The 21,444-nt window shown below is 46.6% G+C and overlaps 1 protein-coding gene across 2 annotated transcripts; it reads right to left on the bottom strand.

The window, feature by feature from the left end:
- Window positions 1–662: 662 nt before the first annotated feature.
- Rab4 (RAS oncogene family member Rab4) lies at window positions 663–21,240 on the bottom strand. 2 transcript variants are annotated; one of them, XM_075698846.1, is made up of 7 exons: window positions 21,085–21,240; window positions 19,851–19,931; window positions 18,614–18,728; window positions 14,033–14,095; window positions 10,215–10,369; window positions 9,446–9,541; window positions 663–5,330 (listed from the first exon to the last, which is right to left on the bottom strand). In XM_075698846.1, the coding sequence occupies exons 1-7, from the start codon at window positions 21,098–21,100 to the stop codon at window positions 5,218–5,220; spliced, it is 639 nt and encodes a 212-aa protein (XP_075554961.1). In that variant the 5' UTR covers window positions 21,101–21,240; the 3' UTR covers window positions 663–5,217. The 2 variants fall into 2 exon arrangements, with proteins under 2 accessions (XP_075554961.1, XP_075554960.1); XM_075698845.1 differs by lacking the exon at window positions 21,085–21,240 and adding an exon at window positions 20,644–20,915.
- Window positions 21,241–21,444: the final 204 nt, after the last annotated feature.

Genomic DNA, 21,444 nt, shown 5'->3' with positions numbered 1-21,444 from the left:
TCTCATGTGCAAGGCGTTCATTATAACATTGCCCGTTCTTACAGTGTGCGCATCCAGCTACTTTTCACTGCTATTGCCGATGCCTTCACAAGAGGCAGGATGACTGGTGAAAATTTTGAAAAGCAAGTGTTAACGAATGTAGACAATGTGGGAAATGCTCCAGAGGAAGCAGTAAAGGAGCCACACCGGCTTGTTCTATTCAACATGTCTTGTGCAATGTTAAGGGTTGGCAGGAAAGTGACGCCGGAGTAATCAATCGCATTTTTAGCAATTTCATTACTTTCACGAGGCAGTAATCGGTGTTGCAATGAGTAAAATTTTTGCTGAAGTACTTGAATTGTAATCGGTTACTGTTTTTTGTTGAAACGTGTGCAAGTATACTAGAAGCAGACCAACCACAATCAAGAGTCGACACTGCATCAAGGAGCTGAAATACAATGTTTTCTTTTATCTCTCCAGGAAGTGTCTTGCACAATACCGAGTGGCTGAAAGTACCAGACTACCCCACTAGTAATCGTTACATAGCAAGCTATGAAGCATTCATTAAAAGCTCAAATTAGGCATTAGGAACAGACAAGTAGTTTCTTCGTTGTTGCAGCTTAAGGTGGCATTAGGGCAAGGAATCCATCAAGCCCATCAACGAATATGTCCGGTAGTAGGAATGAAGGAAAAAACAGTTTATTGGCTTTGTTACACGGCTCCAGTTACGGAAGCCCACTCCATGCAGGAGCAAGTTAAACATCCCGATTTCACATCAGGGCCCTCTGTCCCTACTGCATGAAACTCTCCGTTTTCAATACCGTCATCTTCCCAGGCGAGTCGACTAGGGAATCTGAAGACTGTCTAGCAGCAAATCACAATCGTCAAATCTGTTGCGATACCCTGCCCATGCTATCGCAACGCTCCGCAGTAACCCCGCCTCCGAAGCACGATGGTATGGTATATGTGGCAGGATAGCAACCAAGGTCGCCATCGTGGTTCGGTGGCACTTGATTTTGGCCCCCCTCATCATTAGTTCAGGCTGTCAGGTCGTGAAGGGGGTAGCGGCCTTTTGTGGACCCGCCGCCACTCGGTGTCCACACTGCATTGACGTGTGGATAGGCACCAATGGATGGGTGGAGGTTTGCCTCGTGGCAAACGTCTTATTAACGCCTTTGTGGTGTAGAGACGTAACATTGCATACACAGAACTCTTCAGAGAATGCAAATGATTGCTCTATCGCCTGTAAAGTATGGCTACCTAAGCGACAAAGCCTGTTCTGTTGTGCAAGTTCTCATGTTTTACGACTATCATATGCCTGCAAGGGTGACACTTACGCTACTTTTGTTCCAGTGTTACGTTTAATTGGGCACAGTTGACGTTCTGAAATATTTAGCGCAACTATTCAAGAAATATCTGTAGCTATGAACAGTGACTATTCAATTTGTTATTCGAAAACTATGAACATTCGCCCAACCCATACCAATAAGCGTTTGCCTTTTGCAACACCGAGTGTTCCGCGCTAGCACAGACATGTCCGGACAAAAGCAGTGTGACACAAAGATCAAAGACAACCGGCCAACCAGCATTTCTGAACTGCTGCATCATTTTATTAAAAGATAAATCTTATATACAGAATGTCAGCTGCTACCTATATATATATATATTTAATGTCTGTTGTATATATAATATGTATATATTAAAGTGTGTACGCGTGTTGACGAGAGGCTCGAAAATAACACTGGTAGCCTTAACAATGACTGCTTCTTGTACCCAAGTACCGAGAACATAACACTCAAAGAGCGCACCCGCCAAACGTCGTTCGACGATACATGAACTTGAAGGGGGAAAAAAAAAAAAGGAAGATACACGACATTGTGGTTTACACGAACCGAAAACCAAATCACAGTAAAGAGGCACACTATCGATCACAACCAAAGTTGTTGTGCAGCGGCTGTAGTACATTGGTTAGAGACACCTCGTGTAAACATGTGCTCGGCCATGTGTAAATGCAATGTGTGTGTGTGTGCGCATGTGCGGGAGGAGGGAGCAACGTGCACCTTCATGCTAAACGAGTGCGCTTAGAACGAAATTAATGTGAGGAACTCATAGCGCGCAGACACCAGGAAGGTTCTCTTGCAAAAGCAGTGTTCAGCAATGTCTGCAGTCTCGAATGCTTGTCAAATATCTGCCCCCAGATTCGAGAATTGTGCTTCCAAACGGACGCTGGCGGAATGTCGGACAAAACTGGTAGAATATGCTTTTTTAACTTTCTCGACACTTGTTCCGCAGGGAGATGGTATACAACAGGAGAAAGGAAAAGCCCAGATGCTTGTTATGGCGGAGCTTTCCCTTTTGAATTTCCACACCCAAAACAGCAACCATAGCAGAAACAGCAAGACATTACAAATCTTGCATGTTTTTTTTGCATACTTGGCCTCTTTTCATGTGGATATGACTACAGAAGTTGCAGGGTCTTTTTCTTCTTTCTTCATCTTGCAATTCAGCAAATGTTTAAATTTGCCTCTGGTTTAATATGTTGTAGCAGTGTCCTTTATCATTCACTTTTGTGAAGACTCCTGAAAGTGTCTCCAGCACCGTTTTCATAACCAAGAACCCAGAGCAGAGTTCCCGATTGTATTGGCCTTGCGCAGCTTTACATGCCCGTCATTGAAGGCTTTAGGAGCTTAGATGCGCAGTCAAATCATGCTTGGATTAACAGCAGCTAGCTTCGGAGCTAAACTGGCAGACGCAATGGCTAATCTGCACCAGCAAGCAGTCTTGCAAGAGCCTTCGTGATGCTGCGTCACTTTGGCTGCAGAAGCTTTCCTGTCATTCTGCAGCGGCAAAAGCTACTGCTAGGCAAAGCATGCACATAGCGAAATTCGCACTACCTTTTTTTTCTTCCTTTTAATTTTTCCGTGCCTCTTACAGACGCCATGCTTTTGTAACTACACTAAAGATGTTGAGCTCCTAAAACTCCAAGGCAACATTTTTTTTTTCTCCCCCCAACTCCAGCACATTGTCCTTTTTTAGCCGGGACAAAAAGTGCACCAAGTTGCTCAGGGGGCTAGAAAACTGTGGCACACCCGGCAGCCCCACAAACACCCCCGAGAGCGAGTCTCCACGTTATTGCACGTTACATCGTTTACGCTCGGTCCTTCCCCGCATCTCTCAAGGCAATCAAGCATGGAAACTGAAGGAGAGGGAGTGCCTGCGCTTCAGTCAGATGGAATGTTTAAAAGAGTAAGCTTAGATAATAAAGGTGAGCGGAATTATATGTCACTGCTTTCACCAAACAAACGATGGCAATTACTCGCACAGCACGTGAAACTTGAGAAACCCACACAAGAATAGAACGAGAGTGCTTCCAGGTCAGACTCTCACGTGGTACATGTGCTTCCAACAGCTTCAGGCCGTCCTTGCAGTACTAACGGCGCAGGCTTGATAAAAAAAAGGCACACACACACATACAGATCTACATCGTAAAATAAATACAGAGCATTCAGAAGCCACAATTGGATGCACATGTCCCAAGTGAAATGCAGACAGAAATTTATGAAGAAAATGCTCACAGCTTTCGTTGCTGATGTCTGCATTATTGGCAGCAGCAAAGCGAGGAGTTATCAGACTTGACAACACTTGCCTTTAGTGGAACAAGGAAAAAAAAAAGAATCGAGAGGGACTATCTGACTAGACAAACATAAGCTACGGGAACTAACTGTCCAGCCATTCTCTTCCAGTGACTTGAAACTACATTAAATCACTTTTCCACAGTGACCAGCACCTCCATCCATGGGATTTAAGCTTTCTTGGTCCTGGTCTCGCATGTGCCCTTCAATTCAGCTTTGATTGCTTCCACCGAAAGCCTGTCATCCATTTACCAGCAAGCTCCCGAAACTCGTCGCAAAAGAAAAGTGTTCCACCCATTTCCTGCAAAGTGACCGTTGCTGGACTTGCAAAAACAGCACACAGCGAGAACAAAAGCACAATCAGATGAACTTGACCAAACACCTCCGCATCATCTTTGGGACAAGACACTCTCTCTCCCCATCCAATGATATGTTGCGCCCAACAAAGCTTAAACAAGGCTCTAGTGTACAATGGCGCGCAACCCTTCCGATGTTTGTGTGAACGCTCCCAAGCAGGACTCACTAAAAGTTTAAGAGCCCCGCACAAACCTTGGATAAAAGTTGCCAAAGTACGAATCTTGCAGATCTCAATCCGGGCTTTGCCCATAAAAAACATCGCAGCCAATGATGGCATGCCAGATGAGGTAAACCAACAAACTCCCTGACACGAAAACCACAAGCTTTCCCACCTGGCCACCCCTGAGAACTGCACCTGACGACACGTAGTACCACAATGTAGATGCACCACCAACGTGACTGTCACAAACATATGAAAAAAAAAAAAAGCCTCCACATTTTAAAGACGAAAGTGGTTTAGTATGCGGATTGTGTAACTCTTAAAAATGGCCATGAAAGACATAACTCCTAATTCTACACTTGATTACGAAAAGTCAGAAAAGAAACAAAGGAAAAAAAGAAAGAAAAGTGCAGGTGGGGGGGATCATAGATTAGCGTAGTTGCACTCAAATCAAAGCTCTCTTCAAACTCCTGATGTGCTTCACCCCACCATATTAATGCGTGGCACTCTTGGAAGTTACACACTAAGCGGTCATCAGACTGGTAGGAACGGAGACCCGGTGCTGCAACGGCTAAATCAGCCACATCAAGAACAGGTCCAATTCAGGAAAGCTTTATAGACATGCAGACGCTGCCTGATGCAAACATAAATGCACTAAAAAAGAACAACCCTAGCGGTATGAGCAAAACGTCCGTGTAAAGGGAAAGAAAAAAAAAAAAAGTCTCCTAGTCCTCCCAGTATAATCTTCCACGGCTCTTCTGAGCGTACGCTTTCATCAGACAGAGAAAGGGCGGGGAAGCGGGTACTCCTCAGGGGCTAAAAGCAAAAAGACACACCAGAACAGAGACGAATGAGGAAGACAGCTCGTAATCAAGAACATGAAACGAGACGAGGGTTTAAAAAAAAAAAAGACAGGATAGGGGGAGACACTTGAGAATCGGCAAACAAAGAATGCTGCGGTGCACGCTGCAGCAGCTGCAGCTTGCAGCCTTTGTCCTCCCGAGGGTGTGCAGAGAAGAGGGCGCCCCCGTGTTGAGAAGGGGGGCAGATGACAGGCGTCGCGGAACAAAAGCGGGTCACATCTTGACATCAGCAAGAACACTCTGCACCTGGGCGCCTCTGCTGCTGCGAGCGGTTCAGCTTGCGCAACGTTGCCTCGCCGTACTGGATTCCCGATCCGATGCGCTCAGGGTCTAGCTCACCTGTGAAGAGATCAAAATTATTAGGCCTGCCGTAGTGCGTGTCTGTGTGTGAGGGGGGGCTTTTGACTACCTGGGGTTCTTTCATGGGCACCAAAACCTAAGTAGAAGAACATTTTTTTTTGCATTTCACCCCCATCGAAATGCGGCTGCTGTAGCCGGGATTGAACCCACGACCTCGAGCTTAGCAGAGCCATGCCATAGCCACTAAGCTACTGCGGCAGGCCTTCTCGTGTGGCTAAAATCCATATTTGCCGTGTGGCTAAAATCCATATTTGCCAAGCAGGACGTGGCGTTAGGCGACATCCTGGAGCAAAACGTTGAGACTCTTGCCACTTCAAGTGAACATGAAATGCTTTAAATTGAGTGATGGGTGGCTCTGCAACCTTAAAGACAGGAACGTCAGCTCCTGTGTAGATATAACAGCTGCAAGCCTAAACAAATCTTCAGGTTTACCATGGTTACCATGCCCATGTTACTGTGGCCATTAGACATCCATTCCTGTCAACAAGCTCAACAAACAACTGTGCCTGAGAGAGGGACTTCAAAGGCCGGAAGTAGCAAGGTGCCAGATGAGGCACTCCTCATTTAGGATCAGAGTACCTAGTAAATCTCTGATGTGGGTACACTTGTTAGGCCTAAGAAGAGCACAGCACCCAGCAGCATAGCCAATACGCAGCTCACGAGAGAAACGCTTATGCTCAGTCTTTGAGTGCCTCTCCTAGGTCGGGCGCTAACAGCTGCTTCTACGGTGCAATGACAAATGAATTAAAGAATGTGACATTTATTACTCCAAAGCTGCCTCCATGGCCTAATTATTCGTGTGATAAACTGCTATGCAAAAGAAAACAATCAACACAGTCCAGTCTGCATTTAAGTGTTACATTTCAGCTACCAACCGCAGGCACCAACAGGCGATCTTGTTTGGATACAGTCGAACCCACTTATAATGATACCGGTTTTAACAATATATTGGTTATACCAATGCAAAGCTGCTGCACCATGAACTTTTCTATGTTTTCTATGGGGAAATAATCTGCTTACTACAATGCCCCTATGCTGCATCATCAGTTATAACGATGAAGTCTCTCTGCCTCAACACTGTTCCCGTGAGAGGCCCTGTAGATGATTCAGTCCTTCAGGGGCTTGTTTTCACGAGGGACCTTCCGCTGCACTACGTGGAGCCCCTGGATGTCTTGGAGAAGGATGTCTGCAAGCTTCGCGTAAAGCAAGCAAGGCCAACGGACACATGGTTTTCTCGTGCAAGCCAGTGGGAGGCACATGGCGAGATGCTCGTCGCTATCTCGTCCCAGCCTTTCTTCTGGATTTCTAAAGCCGAGATGTTGCCACGGCAACATTCCCGAATTTTTTAATAAGGCGCCTTTTGGGGCCACCAAAGCGATGCCTCGGCGGGGCTTGTATGTCACTCTCCACTCATGACCCCTCTTTGCAGTTATTATAGCAGTGCCATTCTTGAACGCCAACAGCCACGGCTTGTTAACACACGACTGGAGCGTGTGCTGTTCACACACGCTCCAATCACAAATGAGTCCATACAATCAGAAGCCGGATGGAGGGAGGTGGTGGGGAGGAGAACTGGCTCTCCTGCCATTATAGCGAGAAGTACATAAACTTTATTACAGGCGTATTAGTTATTGACACCCTGGCAGAGAAGCTAGTGTGGAGGTCATGTGGCCGCGACGTAGTTGGCCTACTCTGCCATTATAGTTTTCACTGAACAGCTACAGCATCCCCCATTTTGATTATATTTTTTTCATGCAAACCAGTTATAACAATTGTCTGTTATAACGGGAATTTTCGTGGAACTTGAATATTTTTATAAGTGGGTTTGACTGTAATGCTTCAGCATGTCTTCACGTTTGAGACAGTAAAAGCTCATTAATGCGACTCCCGTTAATTCAGAAATTTGGATAATTCGGACGGCTCTATAAGTGCATGTTAGTCTATGGGACCAAACCTTCGTTAATTCGTCAGAATTCGGCCCCGCACTGCTTAATTCGGACAAATGCTGATGGCTGCCACTACATGAAAGTGTGGTAAAGCAGCGCTGGCACCACAGGAGTGAAACCGAAACCTGAGAGGCATCACCATTGTCATCAATTAGTGGGGGCGATCGCAGCTTCACCAAACGCCAGTGTCTTCTTTCTTCGCTCCACTGCGCCTTCGATGCCTTTTTCCCTTGTGTTGTTGAGGCGGTATCGTCTCTTCTTGTGGAGTTTTCTTTTTTCGTAGTGACCGTGTTTTGCATGCCACCACCATCATGCACTACAGTGATGGCAACGCCAGCAAAGCGGCAGAAGTACTAAGTCAAGAACTTGGCGACTAAGGTGGAAATTTTGCAGGCTTTGAAGAACGGCGAATTGCGACAGCATGTTATGACCAAGTACAACGTGAAGCAGAGCACGTTTGGAACCTACATAAAAATGAACAGATTCTTCAAGCCTTCAAAAGCGAGGAGTTTCATGCATCAAGAAAGCGGTTGCAAACCACAGCTCATCCCCAGCTCGAAGAAGCTTTGCTCCAGTGGGTTACTGACTGTCGCAATGCGCATCTGCCTTTGAGCGGACACGGACATCTGCCTTTGAGCGGACATGGCACAAGGTGAGAAGTACGCTGCAATGATGAACAATGACTCGTTCAGAGCTTCAGAAGAGTGTGTGGTGAAAAGGGCAGCGTTGATGAAAGCGTGACCACCTAGGGGAAAAATTTGAAGCTGCTTGAGCATATCGCTGCATATGAACCATGTGACGTGTTCAATGCAGACGAAACTGCTTTATTTTTCAGAGCTCTGCCCTACAAGTTGGTGACTTTCAAAGGGGACCCGTGCATTGGTGGCAAAAAGTGCAAGCAAAAGATAACTGTGCTTCTTGCCGCCAATATGACTGGCACGGAGCGCTTGCCACTTGTCATCGGGAAGGCGCATAAGCCGCATTGTTTTAAAGACATCAAAAGCCTTCCTGTCAAGTACACAGCGAACTTCTTAGGAAGGCTTGAATGACCTCGGACATTTTTTGGAAGCTGGCTGCAGCAGTTAGGCCGGCACTTCACGTCTAAGGACAGCAAGATAATTATGGTTGTTGAGGGCTGCAGTGCACATAACTGTACAGTCAAACTGAAGAGTGTCAACGTAGTTTTTTTGCTGCCCAACACTACATGTGACCTTCAGCCAATGGACCAGGGTTATCATTCACTACGTGAAGTCGAATTACTGAAAGCACCTGCTACAGCGAATTATCTTATGCTCAGAAGTTGGAAAAGCTGCATGAAGTGGGCTTACTCGGCGCAGTGCACATCATTGCCAAAGTGTGGAAAAATACACCTCCGCAAGTCATCACCAACTGTTTTTGGCACAGCGGTTTTGTGAGGCTTGAGCATGCGGCAGTAGCCAACAAGGTGTCAGTCGAGTCCATTGATCATGACTCCCCGACCTTCGATGCTGTCCTTCCCCACAGATGTGACCCTTCAGGACTACATCGCGATTGATGATTTTGTCGTCACGAATGGTCTCCTGACCAATGAGGAAATTATTAATGATGCCACGGGCGCCCGGGAAGACCATGATTCAGACGTAGAGTCATGCGAGGAGGTGCAGCCACGGCCTCATTGCACCGTATGAGAAGTCACGGAGGCACTTTTGATATTTGAGGACGTTTGCCGGAGCACTTCCGACAGTTTGCGGGCTGTTGGCCACTTGGAGGAGTTAAGAAAAATTGTGATGTCAGCCGGAATCTGCGCGAAAAAGCAGATGACTGTTGCGAAATACTTCAGTAAATAAAGGTACGCTTCTTTGACTTTAATGTTTTTCCTGTTCATTCGTTAATCCGGCATTCAGATAATTCTGACATTTTTTCCCGGTCCCATGAGATCCGAATTAACGAGCTTTTACTGTACATGTTTAATTTATAAAGAGTGTTTCCCACCAACATTCCTATGAACTTGGTAGGGTTCGAGAATCAATCTGCTTCATTTATCTGTCAGCTATGCCAGTTTTGATAGTTTCCATCTTGCTGCGTAAATGAACCATGCTGAGCCTTCGCTCTTTCTTCTGCGAGTGAGTACATCTTCAGATGAGCCACACACGCATGTCAACCACTCACCAGACTCAATCTTGGCCAGTATTGTCTTTGCACACTTGAGAAACGCCTCCTCCACGTTTTCGCCCGTCAGGGCACTGGTCTCCAGGAACATGAGCTCTGCAAAGGAGACGTAGAGTGGCCCCTCAAGACTAACTCGATGGTGAGTTCAGTAACCACTAGGCAACCGAGATGAGAGAATGCACAAAGACAGCAAGAACACAATCTCACAGAAAGCATGTTCATCTTGCACAACCTACGACAGGGACAATAATGGCATTTTCACTTGGTGACTAACTATGGAAAACACGTCAGCAGGCACTGCCTGCGACAAATTCATAAGTGCCAGAGGCTATTCCAGTTATGTTGAAACACTGACGAAGAAGTAGGGAGGCAGTGTTTTCACATCTCCTGTAAATGTGCACGGTGAATGTGAGCTAAATTCCTTCAAGATGCTTAGTTCGTTGAATGCTAGAGCACATGCAAAAGACCTTGCTAAAGTAGAGCACCAGACGTGCGCTCCAGATTGGCCTTGCTCAAGCGTATGACACGCTTCACTGCGATACACCTTTAATAGTTGGCGACTGCAGTGCTGTCACTACTGCCCGACACAAAACGAGTCAGACTGAGAGGCACGGTCGCACAACTCAAGGAGGGTTCAAGAACGCTCTGGACACACAAGTACAGAAGAAAGGTCTTAGCAGCCACAGTCAGCAAAGGCTGGGAACATTGTCAAAAGAAGGTCTTCGCTTTTTTTTTTTTCAAAAACAGATGGAGGTAGAGGAGCATATACCGTTCTCCTGGGCAAACCGGCTCGCCTCAAGAAAGGTGACCTCGCGGTCATCCTCCAGGTCCTTCTTGTTTCCCACGAGCAGAATGACGATGTTGGGGCTTGCCAGAGTGCGCGCATCCGTGAGCCAGTTCGTCAGGGCATTGTACGTTTCCCGACTGCGGGAGTCGGGAATGGACGACAGAACAGCAAGAAAGGTTGCCTAAATATACCCACTCAAAACCTCTGTATATAAACATTACCAGATAATGGTAAAATGGGGGAAAAAAAAAAAAGGGTGCTCAGCAAGTACAGGGCAGCCAAAAGGATTATTCCAGACAAACAAGCACAGTTTTAAAGGGTCCCTGAAACGGCCTAGACACTATGTATCTCTCAATGAGGGCTTTTTCACAAGAATTTTGCGTCGGCACGCTACACCAACACAGGTATGGTGGTTAAAGATGAACCTCCTTTCAAGCAGCGGCGCTACCCTCAACTTTTAGATTGTGCGGCCATTGCTATATGTCCTGCCTCCTTCAAGCGGCGACGCAAGTGTTGACTTCTGGTTGATTGGAACCGAGTGTGTTCCATGTCTCTTTCATAACCAGCTTTTCTCGCTAAGCCTAGGCTAAAATAATCAAAATTTCAAGACAAACATTGCACGAAAGATTCAGCCACAGACAGCGGCATTACGTGCAATGTTCGCTGGCTTGTGCTTCATAAAGCGAAAAGGGACGTACACCGCCGCATTGCTGCAAGCGTATATGCTATGTACAATCTATAAAGTACCTGTTTCCGGTGTTATTTAGGTTTGATAATCGCCTGATAACATGCAAATATCTCATAATGCATATCTTTTATGACTGTCTCTATATTGCACTCGTAAGATTTCTTTGTAGCCACCAACGAAAAAAAAAAAATAAGCGTTGCAGCTAACTTGTGAATGTGGTGAAATAGGCAATTTATAATGTTTGCCAGGAACCTGTCCATCGTCGTTATCGAACCCTTGGTCGTCTACCATAGTGACCACAAAGCCGTTGCAACTTGCATTTATGTATCTCTGTGTTTTACATTACACCATCTATACAGCTTCGCTAGTCATCCACATTCACAGAGTGGAATGGCTGCTGAATTTTTTCCCATCTTGGCTTGTTAGCGCATTTGTCTCCCATTCTGGACCAATCATATATAAAAACATGCCTCACAGACAAACATGGAACCTGCAGTTACCGCTGAACGTGCTTTTTTTTTATCAAAACTACGGATGGCCACCGTTGTTGAGCAAGGAGGTCGTCATTAAGTTTGATGTGCGAGGCTCGCGTCCTCTGCAGTGTGTAGCTGCTGCAGCTTAGTCCCTGCTCTCATCTGCAGTACCAGACGAGGGTAATACAGCGGTACCACTCATGTTCCTGCCGCCACAGAAGGCACCGCAGCTCCTATTATGATGCGAGAATCCCTCCGCATCGTATCGGCTGTCATTGCCAGAGTTGCAGCAGGCGATCTGCATTCTCAGACGGAAGTGGGAGATTGGTTTCAAGAAACACCTAGATTTATGGCGTTTGTGTACTTTTTAAGGGTAAAAAATTCTAGGGTTTTAAGTGCCAAAACCTAAATATGATTATGAGGCATCCATTCTTAAGGGTGCAGGATGACATTACATGGGTAGCCAATCAGATCCTTCACCCAAGTAACACCACTCACCCACGCTACACAGCGTAGGAAGGGGAAGGCTGAAAATGCAGGGGAGAGGCGCCGCTGCAATTGGTAGTGGCACACATTTTTAAAACCTTATAATAACTTACATGCCTTAATTGGAGGGCTTTAACTTGTCTCTTAATGATTAGAAGGATCTACCCTACTGACTCCGCACATTTGTACATAATCATCAGAATTGTTTCACGGTCCCTTTCAAACATGCCCAAATAGATGGCATGGAATATCCAAAAGCGAACAAACACAGTGGAACACTTAAGTAAGAAAATTTACATCACAACGCAGCTTGTTTAAGCCAAGGATAAAACCCGTCTCTTACAAGCTCACACATATATAGAGATGGCTGGAATAGTTTAAATAGTGATGAATGGTTTAAAAAGTTGTCAATGAAATTATAAATCTATGTTGTGCAAAAAAAGACTGGTGCCTTAGTTATTTCTAGGCTAAAATGACCCAAATAAACAAAGATTCTCATAGAAATTGAATCACACAAAAATGCTTTCATACTGATCCAGGTGCTTAATATCGCTATGTTGAGTTTCAAAGTTGCCAGAAGTAGCCAATAGCAAAAACCCTCAAGTAGAAAGCTCTGGGGCCACTGGCGTATTTACTCGCATAATGATCGCACCTTTTTGTCAGAAAAATTGAAGCAAAATCATGGGTGCGATTAAATTTCCCGGGAAAGAAAAAAAAATTTTTCATCCCGCGTTTGCTGCAGGACACCAAAACAAAAATGGCGGCCGGCGGAGCAAGCCGAACGAGATTTCTTTTTTCTTCTCATGAGTGTATTATGTGCACTGAAACAGTGTCTTCCGTATCAGTAATTAATAATATAATTAATATATAGTTTGCGGCAATAACGTAGCCATGTCCACTTTGAGGGGACAGAAACAGATGGGCGTGCTTAGCTGCCAGTGACATAGAAACGCATGGCCGGCATGCTGCGGAATCTGCGGCATCTGTCTTCACTACTATCCCAATACGGCACGTTTCCGCTAAGGGTGGGCGAATATCTTAGCTGTGTTACAAGCGTCAGCGTATGAATAGGGTACACTTTAAACATATCAGTGTAAACGTGGCTACTATCGTTGCCACTCGTGATTTGTTGCGTGCCAACGAGTGCAGATGAGAAGAATCGAAAGGCGCCTTTTTTGTTGTTGACCACAACCATTATAAATCCCACCCATAATAAAGGCAAGTTTGGTAGTACCTCTTTTTGTCATGGAAGTCCGGAAAGTGATGAAAGGGATGAAATGGGGCATCTACTTAAGAATGTTTGGCGCGTGCAGATTGCTTGGTTTGTCTTGAAGAGTCGTTCGCGTAGCATTCGACAGATGGTAAGCGCGACCAATATTAGCTAGTCTTGGCACACAACATATCGCTGCGGCAAGTTTGGGGTGCGATCATTACATAAGAACACTAAAAAAAAATTGAATTTTGACTACAAAATTTAGGGGGTGCGATCATTACGCGAGTGCGATCATTATGCGAGTAAATACGGTGAGTGCATAACAAAAGCTGCTGTTGGCAACTGCGGAGTGAATTCAATGGCATTCCTGACACACCTGTCCCCACAGGCCACTTCAAACGCTCTCGAAGGACACCGTGCGGTCTAAGCACCACACATCAATAAACATTCTCCCAGATACCGTAAACGAAGTAGTTGGTACAACTCTGGTTGCACTGGACAATGCTGCAGTGACAGCGTGCAATTAAATTGCCTGCATGCTGACAGCTCATCTCACAGTCTAGACACGCATCACATATGCTAGCAATGTGTGCAGGTGGTCGAGTTGGTACATGTTTGTGTCCTTCCTCGTTCCTGTTAATTTTGTGTTCACTTATGTCTCTGAAATTAGATGTATTACTGCATAGTACCATAAACACCCTTTATTTATGGCCATCTGTACATTTATGGCATTTGCGCTCCCAAGCTTGCGCCATCCAATCTCCCTTGGCCACAAAATCAACCTGACCCCTCTATGTGCTCAACGCAAGCTCTCAAACTGCGGTCCGTACAGCTTCAACGGCTATGCTACCATAGCAACACACATGTAGAACAAACTTCTATGGCCAGACAGCCCCGGTCCCTAAAACTGAAAGCAAAGCTTCCAATGCGAGTCACCTACCTCGTGATGTCGTACACCAGCAAGGCACCCGCAGCTCCTCGGTAGTAGCTCCTGGTCACAGACCTGGAGAGAGAATCCCATGGCAACATATGTAGTTGCACAGTAAGCGAAAACCTTCTAAGCTTTGAAATAAACCGAAGGGTTTGGAGCCACCCATCCATTCTTCAAGTTACATACACAATCTTTACCAAGACCAGACGAAAAACACTGGCCTAGGGGGCCATATTCTCGGTCTATCACATTCAGAGATACTTTGGTGCGACGTGGCGCCTGGCTCGATGGCCCCCTAGAGCAACGGGCGTTCTGTTCACTGGCTCAGTCAATCAGTCTCCACAGAAGGCAATCGACCAAGAATACCGCTCCAGAGCAACAACATCAACATGCAGCAAGCACAACAAATCACAAACAAACAATCCAGAGCATGCCAGGCCTCTCCCTCCCCATGGGAGGAGGCACGATTACATTGTGGGGTTTAACATCCCGAAACTGCACGATGGGTTACAAAGGGCACTTTAGTGGAGCGCTCCGGACTAACTTCGACCACCTGGGGTTCCTTAATGTGCACCGAGAGTACAGCAAGTGAGCATTATTGCACCCCCACAGAAATGCAGCTCCTATGGCCAAGAATGGCACTCCCAGCTTCGTGCTTTGCAGCAGACTGTCGCAGCCACTGAGCCACCGTGATGAGTCCGCAATGTCATTGGTTGCGTGGATGTTCCATCTCATTCCGACAACTAGCTCACTTTCAATGGAAACGAGAGAAGCAATAAATGATTAATGACTGATTGAGTTACATGTATACATCACAGTAAAACATGTGTGCCACAGGAGACAGCTGGCAGAGGTCTCTAGATTAATTATCCCTGGATTATCCCTAGGTCTCTAGATTAATTATCTAGTTTTAGCTTAATTGCAAGCACACAGGTGACCGCATTCTGCATCTGCAGAATGGCACTGCAACTGCCGAGGCTCAAATGCTTGACCTCATGCTACAGACCGGAATGGTGAAGCAACAGCCATCACCCCAAGACATAACGGTGAAAACGACTATCAACTTTGCTACTGGTGCATTTTGACCTGCAGCAAGCACCTGCTGCCACACTGGGATCATTCATGATTCAATTGTTTTTCCCAAGTGCACTACACCTACTCTCATATGCACACACACAACCTTTCCTTCAACAGCTGCCTGAAACAAGGGGCGGCTTACCAAAAATATGGCTGTATCACTTATTGCATTAAAAAGAAGAAAAAAGAAGCAGAAAGAAACGTTAAAATCGGGAGACTCCAGCGAGTTCTCCAGCTTTGCATTCATTTACTCTGGCAGCAGCAAGCTCTCACTGTTCGCACTGCCATCTCCTGAAAAACTTCCGCGTAGCGATGAATGCGCTGTTGTGCTTGTTTGCTACAGTATTATCTGTTTTTGCTTCGAAAATACAGTGCACAGAAGTCTGTGTGGGCACAAAATGTCGCGCAAATTATGAAGTGCCAAAAGTGCACGAAGGTCCTGCAGTTAGCGTATCCAGCTCCTAACTTCACATGGCCTCGGACATGCATCACAATCCCTGTGCCAGTGGCTAACAGTACATTCGACTGGCCCCTACTGCACTCCAAACCTGTTTGCAGTGACACGGAGGCCTCTCGACATTGAGGCCCACACGAACGCGTGCCCGATCCTAACGCTCAGCTGTTCACAGAGCAATAGGAGCTGCCAAGTGATTGGAATTCTGTCGGATCTCGGTAGCGCTCCCACCTTGCAGGCGAGACTGCACCCGAGCGCGGAGTTGTTAATGAACCACACAAATCTGTTCCGAGTGCTCGATTTTGACCAGCCAAATGTAAACGTCATTGGGAGAGCACCTTAGAACGCTCGAAAGCAACCAGTAGAATGAAGCGTGTTTGTTTCACTTCTGCTCTACAGCGAGAGTGAAGCAGAGGACGAAATGACCTGACGTTAATGATGCAATAATGCTGATGGCCATCATTACCCACATTACAAAGGACGCACACAGCAAACCCAGTTTTGAGGTCTTAAATGCTGTAGCTGTAATACATCGTAACCCATGACAACACACCGACATCGCTGGTGCCAAGGGTTCAGGCACAAAATTCAAGACAGAAACAACATATGGTTTTTGATTTTATTGCTCATGATTAGTTCTTTTCTTAAAGAAAAGAGAGAGAGAGAGAAAAAAGTGTAGAGGAGGGCATGAGCAAGTGAGTTCTCAAAGAATGCTCCGCTAGCCGAAACTGATTTAGCGCGATTTAAATACTAAGTCCGTTTCAATAAGCATGCTTGGAAGTGGGAACAGAAGCCCATTACTGATGACAATACAAAGACACCAGGAAAAATTTCAAGAGAACATTCACAAGCTGAGTGTGAATGCGTTCTTTTCAGTTCTATGGCCTTTAGCCTTGTATCAAATGTTCTCAAGATTATAAAAACAGCACAAAGCACAAGCCCTTTTGCTGAATCCTATTCTTCCCTTCACTGCGGTTTTAGAGTTATGTATATCAAAATGGACTGCGAAACTGACACTTTCCCATGTTTGGGCAGCAGAAAAGAGGCAGTGCCTGAAGAGGGCCATGGCTACACGTCGTGGGCTGTTTGTTTTCAAGAAGCAGATAGCACATAGGCTGATAGTGCAGAATTAGATAGTGCTCAAAATCCTGCGCAATCGTAATCACAGAGTGGCCTAAGTAGATAAGGCACAAGAGAGCCTCGGGAACAAGGTACAATGGACATGCATAAAAAAGCGTAACAACAATTCTTACAAGATAGACGTCCACAACAATCACTGCGCTAAGTTACAATACACATGCAACGCTTGTCAAGTAAAAAAAAAAAAGCAAGAACTTTCACTGCAATCGGCATTCTGCCAGAGATTGGTGGTGCCAAGAGTGCAACTAGTCGGTATGACATTGTGTCTGGCTAAGTATGTCAGCTTGGAGTTTTACGAAATTATTCCGTGCCTGCAGGTGTCTCTTAACGAGTAAAGCACAGTACCACTTGCCTATAATGCACACTCCGTTTCATACATAGCAGGCAATGTTGTGGAAGCTACACAAGCAGCCTGGTCATGGAAGTCTCACACCGTGAGTTTTGCAGTGCAGCTGATTTTGGTGCGGACATTCTTTAGGGTTTGCCAGGCATTCTCATATCATGAACAGCAGGTTGCCATTTTCCCTCAAGAGAAAAGTGTATAACAGCTGTGTCTTACCAGTACTCACGTACGGGGCAGAAACCTGGAGGCTTAAGAAAAGGGTTCTACTTAAATTGAGGACGACGCAACGAGCTATGGAATGAAGAATGATGGGTGTAATGTTAAAGGATAAGAAAAGAGCAGATTGGGTGAGGGAACAAACGCGAGTTAATGACATCTTAGTTGAAATCAAGAAAAAGAAATGGGCATGGGCAGGACACGTAATCAGGAGGGAAAATAACTGATGGTCATTAAGGGTTATGGACTGGATTCCAACGGAAGGGAAGCGTAGCAGGGGGCTGCAGAAAGTTAGGTGGGCGGATGAGATTAAGAAGTTTGCAGGGACAACATGGCCACAATTAGTACATGACCGGGGTAGTTGGAGAAGTATGGGAGAGGCCTTTGCCCTGCAGTGGGCATAACCGGGCTGATGATGATGACGATTCTTTACGTAATAACAATTTCGGATGGCATTATAACTACAGCTCGCAGATGTAAAGTTACGTCAAATCACATATTATTTGTGCACCTTCATGCTGCCGGTATAAGACATACCAGATTTCGCTCACGAGCGCCAGCCGTGCCCTCTGGTCACATAATTCTGTCGCTCCACTCATTTAGTGGTAAATTAGTTCGGATCCGCAGCGCTTTCCATGTTGTAAATGCGTCACTTTTTGAGACATAAAAGTAGGACACAATGTTACGTTGAGTTACATGATGCATACCTACATCATCATTCCATATGCAACACACAATTTGTTGGTCTCGAATGCGGGCAGAAAGAGAGAAGTCTTCTAGCCTTAATACCTTTGAGACATAAAAGTAGGACACAGTGTTACGTTGAGTTACACGATGCATACCTACATCATCATTCCATATGCAACACACAATTTGTTGGTCTCGAATGCGGGCAGAAAGAGAGAAGTCTTCTAGCCTTAATACCTTTGCTGGCTGCATACTGAATGAAGTACAGGAGGTCCTCTGTAGCATGCAGAAAATCCCACTAAACCAGGGATTCACACGCGGTGAAGCTCTCATGTTTTTGCAAGTGAGGTGTCATCAACAGCGAAGACAATTTAGGACTTAGCAAGGTTAAATGGTTCTTGACACATTGAGGCCTGCGTATCGTATAATATATGGGTGCTTGCATAGTGTGATTAAGCTGTCATGCACTATAGTGCTGGTGACTTAACCCTTTGACATATGCAGTGCAAGCAAGCGCGCAAGCAAAATGAACTCGACAAACTGAGGAGGAAAACAAAAAACGAACAGGCTTGCACGTTGCGAGGGAACTTCCGATACACAGCACCTGAGCCTGCCTTGCTACAACGCCATGAAGGACCAGCGATCCCATCAGCAGACTGAGAAACTTGCCCACCTGAATCGTTCCTGGCCGGCAGTGTCCCAAATCTGCAGCTTGACGGACCGGCCGCCAACATTCACCACCTTGGAACCAAACTCGACACCGATGGTGTGGTTCGACTCTGCTTTGACTGCTCTCCCCCACAATCCGGAAAAGGAGAAGAAAAAAAAATGAAGCAGTTGGGTAAACCAAAGTGCTCAAGTCATGACGAACCTTTCTTCAGCACTGCAAGCATGTACAATACTCTACAATTTTATTCAGAAGATTTTGAGCCTATGACTAGATCAATTTGGCAGTGAGATTGCGTTCTTCAGTTTGCATTGTTGAATAAACACTAGGCATCATTGTCTGCCTGGTACATATGGACATTTAAATGTTGACCGACAGCTAAACTAATTTGTGTAGCAGCCCAATTCTCCTCTTACTGTTCTCATAACAGCAGTATTACATCTTTTTTCACCGAACGAGCAAAGCAAGCAAGAATGCCAAATGTAACAGCGAATGGTGCAAACCATAAGATACGATATTGTTGCAAAATCTGAGCGTGAACAAATCAACGGTAAGAGCAGAGTTCTATTTGAAGCTGCTGCAGTAAAAGTGCTGGTGACTGTCGTACGTTAATCGAGGCAAAGCACATGAAAGAAAGCAAATCCAAAGCCTATTTACTCTACCTCAGATGTCGAGCATTCCTTACTTTTGTCTTGCACTTCACCTCAACCAAACCCCCAACTACAGCCAGTCAAATGCCTCAGCACTAGTGCTTTACGACATGCACGCAGCATAAGTGATATCCCGTAATTTCTCTGTAATCTTGTGAGTTGCACAGCTGCTTCGAACAATGGAGTTGACAAGCGGAAAGCAAAAGGCGCAGTCAACAGCCAAGCAAGTTAGCCCGTCAGAGCACAACACAGCAACCTGCATTTCACAAACGTGAACACTTGGTCGTGCATGCTTTACCCCTTTTATAAAACATCAGTTGGTCGTCACATTATGGGCACGCCAATTGTTCGCCGTTCTGTTAAACTTTTTTTCTTCCCCATCACGGGTCGCCATGCTGCTATCGCTGACAAACACCACCGCTCCGCAGGGGTGCTCACAAACGAACACGTGACGCTCATATGACAAACCGCGTTCCGTCATTTCCACACACCTAGACGATGGGGGAGGGGGGGGGGGGTCTGATACCTCGCCACCACCAGCAACAATAGAAGAGAGAGAAAGGATGGGGGTGAGGGGCAACAGGGTCACTCACACTTGTTTTCAATGAACTGGTGGAGAAGGCATGACTTCCCCGTTCCCGCGCTGCCGATCACCAGGAACTTGAACAGGTAATCTGCGAAAAGGAACGGACACCGGGATTAAGACAGACGGCGACACCGATCGAATAAGCCGGGAGGCGGCCGGATCACTAATCCTGCAAACACAATTATAAGCGCAACGGGTTTCCGGGCGCAAGATTAGCGCGGAAGCAATTAGTTTACGCGCGTCTCACGTCACGACCGCGCGCGCGGCTTGTCAGTTGGCCTCCGGCAGCTACCGTTCAGACGGGAGTGAACGCAGCAACAAAACAAAAAAATCGCGAGTGGCAGGGTAAACACGAAGGCGTCTCTTTCTCTCTGTTGCTCCATTTCGCCTGCGAGCAGAGGCAGCGGATCAAGTTCAGAGAATTGTGACATCAACGCGTCTCTTCCAAAAGGGCCTCGCCCTCGAGAAAAGCACATCTCGATCTCTTCTCGCTACGTCCGATACGCACACCCTCGCCGGCATCCAAGTCTTTTTGAGAATCGTAAAGCCTTGGCAAACACACAGCCACGTTTCATCCCCTCACATGGATAGCGAGAGCTTATATGCTCGATCGGGTAGCGTAAGGAATCGCAAACTTTTCGACCAGACCAGCGAGGAAATAAGACCACAATCGCCCGGCGTCGGGGCAACAACTCGCGTGACACCGCGAAACCGGAAGAACAAAAAAAGATGACCGTCGCCGCAAAGCCGAAACGCCGGTGTCTCCGACCGCTGCGAAAGATTCACGGGGGCTCGCGTACCCGATTTCCTACGCTTGAGCATCGCCGAGCACGGTCGCGGCGCGAGGACGCGTTTTCCAAGCGCTGTCGGCCGGTGGTAGTAGGCAAAGGAGCCCCAGCCGCGCCCTCGCAGGTGCAAAACTTAGGTTTAGCCCAAGGCGAGACGACGTCCAGACGACAGGCGCGGAGCAGAAGAAAAATGTCGTCAGGGGCTCGGGCTTTTCTTTTTCCCCCGACAACGAGGAGACTGCGCAGCGTCGACGAGGTCGTCGCCGCAGAGAGAAGCGATGTAGGCCTACTGGGGGGAGAAACCCGCTGTAAACCGTACACACAGCTGGTCGAATCGCCAGCGAAGGAGGGGGTGAGCACGGTGCGGGGGAGACACCCGCCGCGGGACTTTCTTCTCCTCACTTCGAGCGACCGTGCAAGGAACGCGAGACAGAAACGCGAGGTCGTACTCACCGTAGGACTCGGACATGCTGCCCTACCACGATGCCAGTTTTCGGGCATCAAATTTACACGGCGCCCGGAGCGCAGCTCATCGAGACGGCTCCTCGGGCGTTTTTTGCCGTCTGCAAAGTGACGATGACGGCTGGCTACTTCCGCGGCTCGGTAAACAACTAGCGAGCCAACGCGGAAGCCGACTATAGGCATTACCTAGAGGCACCTGCTCGCCGACGTAGCAGATGACGTAATATCCTTCCGTTTTCCGAACTAATCGTGCTAGCATGGCAGAAAGGTGATGTTCGCTGCGAAATTATGTAGCTCCGTAGCATGGTTACGCTCCGTAGTATGGTTACGTTCCGTCGCCAAAATAAAACC

This window comes from Dermacentor variabilis, chromosome 7, assembly GCF_050947875.1.
Source record: "Dermacentor variabilis isolate Ectoservices chromosome 7, ASM5094787v1, whole genome shotgun sequence".
Taxonomy (NCBI): Eukaryota; Metazoa; Arthropoda; class Arachnida; order Ixodida; family Ixodidae; genus Dermacentor; species Dermacentor variabilis.
The sequence above is the reverse complement of the archived record's forward strand: the minus strand, read 5'-3'. Positions and strand labels throughout refer to the sequence as shown.

Coding starts and splice junctions, on each gene's coding strand:
- Rab4 (XM_075698845.1), bottom strand. CDS start 20,665: ATGCTCAAGCGTAGGAAATCGG. Junction 18,729..19,850: donor CCAGTTCATTGAAAACAAGT/GTGAGTGACCCT, acceptor GGGGGAGAGCAG/TCAAAGCAGAGTCGAACCAC. Junction 9,542..10,214: donor CCGGTTTGCCCAGGAGAACG/GTATATGCTCCT, acceptor TCTCCTTTGCAG/AGCTCATGTTCCTGGAGACC.